The sequence below is a fragment of the Pituophis catenifer genome, unplaced genomic scaffold (assembly GCF_029215685.1).
Source record: "Pituophis catenifer annectens isolate HBS135680 unplaced genomic scaffold, rPitCat1.0.hap2 SCAF_2, whole genome shotgun sequence".
NCBI classification, from domain to species: Eukaryota; Metazoa; Chordata; class Lepidosauria; order Squamata; family Colubridae; genus Pituophis; species Pituophis catenifer.
The window spans coordinates 198,494,693-198,503,775 of record NW_027256882.1 but is presented as its reverse complement, the minus strand read 5'-3'; the positions used below and the strand labels follow the sequence as shown (position 1 = coordinate 198,503,775).

Genomic DNA, 9,083 nt, shown 5'->3' with positions numbered 1-9,083 from the left:
AAAATAGGTCCTGGCAGCCTGCAGCAATATAGGATTGAATCAATGAAATAAGCATAGAGTATATTCATGCATTTTTTTGTTTCTAAATTTCCAGATTAAAGAGCTTCTCATCTGTGCAGGGAAGAAAATACTCATTTGAGTGATATTTGATGAATATTAAAGTTAGATTTGGAATGAACAGTATATATTTTGGACACAGATTCCCTGTAGTTAGTCTTATCTTATTATAATGGGCAAATATTGGAGACCCAACTAATTCACCAAGCTAATAAAATGAGCTTTCAAACATTAGGATTAAAGGAGGTATGTTTACAGCAAGACTAGAATTTCAGTGCATATCAGTTTTGAGCCAAAAATATACTGTATTCCTTCAGTTAAAAAACAAGTACTGTAATTGCTTTTTCATCTTTGCTTGAAAATCTAATGTTTACAGAGATATTTATCATAGTTCTGAGATATCAGCATCAGGAAAGCTGTCATATAATTTAAGACTTTTTACAAAGAGCAATAACAAAATAAATACAATAAATAAAATAAATAGCAAAAACATATATTAATTTATTGTAACTGTTTAATACCTTTCATTTTTCAGTTGTTTGCATGACCTTTTTAAATCAAAGGATAAAAAAGCTGAAATTCACAAATGAATGAAAGCATTGTTAAATCCAAAGAGAAGAAATAGAATTACATTATAAAGCTCATTAAAATAAAATTTAAAAAGACTCCTGATCCAGTGCAAAAACTTAAGCCTTTAGGAATCAACCATGTTGCCAGTACTTTAGAGGAAATGAGAATGTAAACACAGCTTATTTGTCTTTTCCAATGTCTGAATAAAAAGGCCTTATAGTATTTAGTTAGCTACATAGAAATAAAAGATATGAGGTTCTTACTTCTAATCATATCTTTACTTATGATCAAAAGAAACTACAAATATCTGATCTCACTTTTTCTTTTAAAGAAACCCATTCCAATTGAGATTTACTTGAAATAATTTCAGAAGTATTGTATTGTATTGTATTGTATTGTATTGTATTGTATTGTATTGTATTGTATTGTATTGTATTGTATTGTATTGTATTGTATTGTATTGTATTGTTTCTAAAACTGGTCCATTTTCGTAATTCAGTAATTAGTCAAGCTTGACCTCAGTGTTTGCACAGATTAGGATATCAACAAGTTTTACTGGGAAGAAATGGTCTTTTTCTCTCTTGGTATTCTTCCCATGATATAGAATTCTGGGTTGGGGTGAAGATCTATGACGTGAGCTAAGCGATTTGACATGGCAAAAAAGGCTGAAATGGAGCTTATGTCCCAGGCATCTTCTCGGTCAAATCCATGTGCCTCCAGTTTCTGAAAGTGCTCTTCCGTTATGTTATCTGCTCTGCAGACAGCAAGGGCAAAGTCAAGCATGGCCATTTCCCGCTCACTTAAATCAGCCAGTTTCCAATTCACAGCCACCTAAACAAAAATAAAGCCACAAGAGATTACAAACTTCCATTTGGGTTCATTTAGGGTTAAATGTGAGATCACGGCTCAGATCAGTCTATGTCAAAGAAATCAGTATCTTCAGAACAAAGTTTGAGGAATGCGAACTATAACACAATGCAGGATATTCATAACAATGAATATGAAAGGTATTTTTTATTTTTGCACATATTTATTTCTTTTATTTAATCAATTTGTATGGCTGCCCATCTCAACAACTGACTTTGGGTGGCAAACAATATTATAGTTACATTAAAAACAGTTATAAAACATATGAGGGTATCCTGGCATGTGCATTTTTCACTCTTAAAAGAAGGTAGTGTGACTTGTAGCATCTGCCAATATAATCTTTTTGATAATTACAAGGCAGATTGGAGGGCTGAGTTAGCTTCTGCAGTCTTTAGAAATGGATGAATTTACTTTACTTTCATTTTAACAGAATCTCATATAGAACTAATCTGTAATTATTACCCAGCCTTCTTTAAAAATCTTTCAAGATTTTCTTTCAGTTGCAATTTATTACAGGACAGGTGCTACTTAAACTTCTTGCAACCATATTCCCCAAATAGAATTCAATGAAGAACAAAACTGCTAAGAATAACACAGTCGTGAGACACACACACTTTGGAAAACTGGCTTGTGAATTTAGAAGTTATTTTCACTCATTCCTTCCAGTTTTCCCTACTTTTCCCACATAGATTCCAAGCTGCTGCATGTACTTGATCATGCTTATGTACTATTTAAAGCAGAACAGAAATCAAACCCACACAGAAAGGCAAATAAACTTGGGTCTGACCTGATCTGCCAAAGTTGGTTTCTTAGAGTAGATGCGATGTAAGGCACTATGTGCAATTACACAGTAGGGACACTTGTTGACAATACTGGTAGCCACAATAATGAGTTCTTTGTCAGCCTTGCTTAGGTTTCCTATGGGAGAAAGATGAATCTTATTTCTATAGCTGCTCCAGGACTTATTCCCCAAAGCAAGCATGACTCTAAATTAATAGGAATTATCCTGCACTTGCTTTACTGCCTTATCTTGACAATTTCAATCCATGCTTGATTGTTATCATGTCACTGCAGGCAAGCAACTTCAAATAGAAGTTAAATTTTCTATATTTAATACTGTTATCTTCTGCTAAGAAGGCCCTGGCAAATAGCCCCTGAAATGAGACGGATGGCTTTTTATTATTCAGCTTGGAAAAATAATATTATTCAAATATAAACTGAATCCTAACAGCTACTACACACACATAAAAATCTGCACCATAATCTGCAGTCCATAATCTGCACAACCAATGCATACAAGAAATAATTGTGGATCTTAAATAATTAGGACTAAAATGACAATTTCTCCAATGCACCAACAACTGAATCACTACTGCAGTAATCTGGTTTGGTTCTGCAACCCAACAAGACAGACACAGACTTCAGAGGATAATTAGAACTGCAGAAAAAACAATTGCTACCAACCTGCCTTCCATTGAGGACCTGTATACTGCATGAGTCAAAAAGAGGGCTGTGAAAATATTTAGACCCCTCGCATCCTGGATATAAACTGTTTCGACTCCTACCCTCAAAACGACGCTATAGAGCACTGCACACCAGAACTAGACACAAGAACAGTTTTTTCCCGAACACCATCACTCTGCTAAACAAATAATTCCACAACACTGTCAAACTAGTTACTAAGTCTGCATTACTATTAATCTTCTCATCATTCCTATCACCCATCTCCTCTCACTTATGACTATATGACTATAACCTTGTTGCTGGTATCCTTAAGATTTATATTGACTGTTTCCCTACGACTTATTAAGTGTTGTACCTTATGATTCTTGACGAATGTATCTTTTCTTTTATGTACTCCGAGAGCATATGCACCAAGACAAATTCCTTGTGTGTCCAATCACACTTGGCCAATAAAGAATTCTATTCTATTCTATTCTATTCTATTCTATTCTATTCTATTCTATTCTATTCTATTCTATTCTATTCTATTCTATTCTATCTACACGAATATATCCACATTTTAAGGGCTAGTTTTTAAAATAAATACAGGTAGTCCTCAATTTACAACAGTTCGTTTAGTAATTGTTCAAAGTTACAACGGCACTGAATAAAGTTCTTCAGTTACAACCTTTGCAGCATCCCCATGCTCCTGTGATCAAAATTCAGATGCTTGGCAACTGGTTCACACTTATGACCATTGCTGTGTCCCAGGATCATGTGATCACCTTTTGCGACCTTTTGACAAGCAAAATCAATGGGGAAGCAGTGATTCACTTAACAACTGTGGCAAGAAAGTTCATAAAATGGGGCAAAGCTCACTTAACAAATGTCTCATTTAACAACATAAATTTTGGGCTCATTTTGCGAACATAAGTTGAGGAGTACCTGTAAACCATTCTTTGCTGTATATTGTGAAATCCTATGAAACCTCCTTTTATTTTCATTGAAGGCTCATCATCATCATCAATCTTGTTTCAAGAATTACTGGAAAACCATGTTTGATACAACAATGATCCATAGTAATTTTCTGATTGCAAATTAGGGATTGTTCGGGGATATGAAAGCTAATGGATATTGTAATTGGCTGATTCCTGTTCTATAGTTATAGAAAGCTTGAGGCAATTCTTAAATTGGACCTATATTGGAATACTAAATGCCACTAAGTGACTTAAGAGATTCTTACCAGGAAAAAGTTTTCATCAGTCAATGCCAGATGGGTATTCTTACCTGTCTCTTTGTTCATGATGGCATTGTAATAGGCAAAGAATGCCCTAAATTCTGCTGGCCGATGAGCCATAACCTTAAACACATTGGGCAAAAACCCAGTCTGAGGATTAAGAAAAAAAATAGTCAGACATCATTTATGTAAGAGGCTATCCAACATCTGTATTATTTCAATTCACAGATACTGTAGTTACAAGGCAGAATTAGTTTGGATCATGTACAGATAGTCCTCAATTTATGACAGTTGGGACCAGAATTTCTGTTCCTAAGCAATATGGCTGTTAAGTGAATTGTGACTTATTTTACAACTTTTGCCAGAGTTATTAAGCAAATCATTGCTGTTGTTACATGAATCACATGGTCATTAAACAAATCAAGCTCCACCCCCACTGACTCTGTATGTTGGAAGCTGGTTGGGAAGTTGCATATAGCGATCACACAGCCCTGTATTGCTGCAACCAACATAAGTACATGGCTGTTGCCTAGTGCCTGAATTTTGATCATGTGACTAAGGAGAGGCTGCAGCTGTTATAAGCATGAGGATAGGTCATAACTAATTTCTTTCAGTGCCACTGTAATTTTGAATGGTTGCTAAATGAATAGTTTATTCAAGGACTACCTGTGATGGAGTATTAAAGAGTGATGTTAATGGAAAATAATAATGGCTCAATTGAAAAACTTATATTTTCCTAGAAGGAAATCTCTAGTTTTCAAGTCTTGTCCTTTCCAATTGAAAGGTTGCTGGCAGGCAAGAATCTAGAGCACCACATTAACCACACTTAGCTACATGGAGTAATAAAATTATCTGCTATCAGATTTTTTTAAAATGTCTATCAAATATTATTGCTTCCAAACAATAGCCCTGAGATCCAATGAGGCTCAACAGATGCTCAGTCATCCTGGTGGCTTTTATAGTTCTAGAAAGTGAGAAGAACAGGAGATATACAGTTCTTGAAGAAGAATGATTGATGGCTTTGCAGGCACACATTATTATCCAAGTGTCCAATCCAAGATACTTCATTTAATTCATTAATGCTTAGAGTACTAAATTCAGACAATGGTTAATCAGAATTTTTATATTTTCATGTCCTGCTAAAAACATCCTTCACTTCAGATGCCTCTCACTGATATAATGGACAAAAACAGCTGTCAGAAGGTATTAGAGCCAAAGGGAAAAAAATGTTAAGATGGGAAATATAGTCCTACAATAATGAAAGTAGCATAGGCAGGATTGTTCCAGTAAGGTATTTTTACCTTTACTTCCATTTCCTCCATGAGTTCCACTATATCATATGGCAAATCTGTCTTCTTGGGTACTGGATAGCGTCCAATTTCCTTAGCAGTATTTTCTCCTTCTGTATTCTTTGGATGATTCAGTGCTACACTTTGGGATCTTCCCCATAAGTTTCCTGATACACTGAGAGGAAGAAACTAAAATACAGAACAAAAGATAATCTTTCATTAACATAGGATATTAAATGATTACTTGTACTTTTGATTGTCTAAAACAGCTACAGTCCTTAAGAGCTTCAGTATCACTGCAGGTACAAGTTCTAAATAGGCATTTCAAACTAGTGCAGTGAGATTGCTACACTCCCCCACGTACCATTTTGAAGAGATGCTCTCACCAGTGATAAACCTGAGTTTACTGTCAAATATAATTATAGCTTTTTAAAGGCATACTGTATACAATATGTCACCCATCTTACTATTGGAGCAACTCTTTTTAGGAGTATGTATGTGAAGGGCTATGAAACAGAAAAATGGTCAAATATCTCCCAGTTTTGAAACTCTTAAAAAATAGAAGTGAAGGAACTGCTGAGCTGAATTTTTTCAGAGAAGTTCAAATTCTGAATGGAGACAAATGTTTTTTTGACATAAAGGCCAGATGAAGCACAGGAGCCCCCCCAGGATTGTGTGCTAAGTTCTTTCCTTTATTCCTTGTACACACATGACTGTACCCTATTGTATAACACCAACGCAATTATTAAATTTGCGGATGACACAACAGTGATGGGGCTCATTAATAAGAACAATGAGTCTACTTACAAGAAGGAAGTACAAGGACTGACATTGTGGTGTAATGAAAATAATCTCACACTTAACACCACAAAAACTAAAAAACTTATAATTGACTTCAGGAGGAAGAGAGATCTACATTTACCATTGTACATAAATGGTGAGGAGGTGGAGAGGGTGGGTAGTTTTAAATTTCTGGGCCATGAGAGGTCTCGGAGGACCTCTCATGGACTATGAATGCTAACATGCTTGTGAAGAAGGCACAGAAGAGGCTGTATTTCCTGAGAATGCTCAGAAAGATAAATCTATCTCAGCATCTACTTCTGTCCTACTATCGCAGCACCATTGAGAGTGTCCTGACATACGGCATTCTTGCATGGAATGGGAGCAGCTCTATAGCAGACAAAAAAGCTCTACAGAGAATCATTAAAACTTCCCAGAATATCATCGGACTCCAGCTACCAGCCCTGGACTACATCTTTGAATCTCGCTGTTTGAGAAAGTTGCATAACATTCTCAGAGACTCTTCCCATCCTCCTTACAATCTTTTTGGACTGTTGCCTTCTGGCAGAAGATACAGAACAATTAAAACTCAGACCACACGTTTTCTGAATAGTTTTTATCCCAAAGCTATAATTGCACTCAATAATGAACCAAACGGCACCATCAGTGAGCTGTTGGACAGTATTACTTGGTTTGTTGTGTGGATGCTTGAGTAGTTTAGGGGTGGGGAATTGTGGTGGGTGGGAGTGTGTTTGGGGATTGTTATGTGTGTTGGACCTGGTCTTTGAGTGTTAAGTGAATTTCGTTGTATCGGTATACTGTATATACATGTACAATAACAATGAAGTTAAAAAAAATGAAATGAAAAATGAGAAATGAAATGAGAAAGCAGTGATATTGTGAGATTCACAATGTCACTTTCTCACAAGGAATTCTCAAGGGATTATTACTTTCTCACAAGGGATTCATAATATCTTCTAATGTTATGCAAAAACAACAGTAACTAACAGCTTTATACCATTTCACTTATGGTTGGGATGATGTTATGAAGACACTAAGTAAATGGGGAAATCTCATTTTGGATAGTGAAATACTCTGTGTGTGTGTGTGTGTGTGTATGTGTGTGTGTTTATGTGTGGGGACAGAGGGAGGGAAGGAAGGAGAGCTAGGGAAGCAGCTATATGCAATGAGCTGCTGTATCTCTTCTTTTCCTCATCAACATTTCTGTCAAGAGACCAGCTGCTTTTGATTCTCTCTGCTTTGGTGAATCAGTGGCCTCCTCCATACTCAGGAAATTTTACACTTTCTGAAGGACACGGGGGGGGGGGCGGGGGGCGGGGGGAAGCTATTGAGAAAGGATTCCAATAAACGAGATTGTGCTTTTATCCAAACAGGAGAGAGAACCCTGCAATAGGCCATTTCACAATAAAGCGTTCCAGAGTTCAAGTTGAATTAATCACTGGGCACCCAGTTGCAGAAGATCTGTTAGCTGCAAATTTCCCTTTAGCCTCCTCACTCTTAACGTACTGCACTAACGGTATAAATATAAAAGAGCCGAACCCCATCATCTCCCACGGCTCCCCCTGGCCGAAAGCGCTCCCTGTTGAATTAGGTCCAACAAGCGCCGCTCCAGGAAACCCTCGACAGCCCGTTTCTAGGCGAATAGGGTGGGAATATTAATAATATAATATTAAGGGGGGAGGCGCGCGGCTGCGGGAGCCCTACTCACCGAAACGGAGCCGCCGCCGCGGCGGTGGAGCTGGAGGAAGCCGGAGAGGAGAAAACGCTTGATCATGATACCCTTGCGGAAAACAGGACCGAGCAATCCGAAATGCCAGCCTTCGGTGGGTATTGGGAGGTGAGAGGAAGCACGCATGCCCGACACTGTCTCCCCAAACCCGCCTCCTTTATGATATCATTGCGAGCCCGCCTCTCAAAGCTAAGCTGTCCTGTATTGTATTGTAGGGCCCTAACTGTTGTGGGCTCCTCTCTCTTAAGCATGGCGTGGGGAGAAATGAGATCGGAGTCGATGGGAGATAGTGAAGCTGGAGAAGTAGGAAAAGTTGCCACTGAGAAACTGTACGAGGCAGGCGGGGATGGAGAGGAGGAGGATGAATTAAGTTCCAGATGAGAAGAGGCAACACAACTGAGATTTGGAGGTGGGAGAGGATGTGGTCCAAGGCTTGCTTCATTGGGTTGCTATAAAGAGCGAGTAAGTCTGCCTGGAAAATCACTGTTACCATTTTTTAAGATTAGGGGGTTACCCTGACTCCTATTATGTACACATTTTGGAAATCCAGGTGGTTCTCACTTGGTAGATTTTCTGTAAAGAGCGTAATCAATACACTTCTGGTGTTCCTGTAATGCTGTGCGGGGCTGCTTAGGGTCTACTGTGCTTGAAAAGAGTAAATAGTGAACTCAAAGGCGTTTTTTCAAAAGGCAACTGGACTTTTGTTTTTTCCTTATGGAAGACGTTTCGCTTCTCATCCAAGGAGCTTCTTCAGTTCTGAATTCAGCCAAGACTGAAGAAGCTTCTTGGATGAGAAGCGAAATCTTCCTCAGGGAAAAAAACAAAGTCCAGTTGCCTTTTGAAAAAAGTGCCTTTGAGACAAAGCATAATCTGGATGACGGAAATCTTCATAGACATAAAGAATGAGTTGTTGGAATAAGCATGTAAGGACAGTATATCCTCATTAAGATCACTATTTTTATTTAGTATTCATTGTTTTATTTTACTTTAAATTTACCAAGGTATGGAGATGAAATGTGATTAAAGAACTATGAAATAAGGAGAGCAATGGAAGAGTTGATTAATTTCACATTGCATTTGGGTATTGGCT

The 9,083-nt window shown here is 37.6% G+C and overlaps 1 protein-coding gene across 1 annotated transcript; it reads right to left on the bottom strand.

Moving 5' to 3' along the window:
• Positions 1-553: 553 nt before the first annotated feature.
• LOC139311090 (uncharacterized) lies at positions 554-8,088 on the bottom strand. The gene is made up of 5 exons (XM_070935424.1): positions 7,973-8,088; positions 5,476-5,652; positions 4,225-4,324; positions 2,282-2,412; positions 554-1,458 (listed from the first exon to the last, which is right to left on the bottom strand). Exons 1-5 carry the CDS (start codon positions 8,036-8,038, stop codon positions 1,180-1,182), a joined length of 753 nt encoding a protein of 250 aa, XP_070791525.1. The 5' UTR covers positions 8,039-8,088; the 3' UTR covers positions 554-1,179.
• Positions 8,089-9,083: the final 995 nt, after the last annotated feature.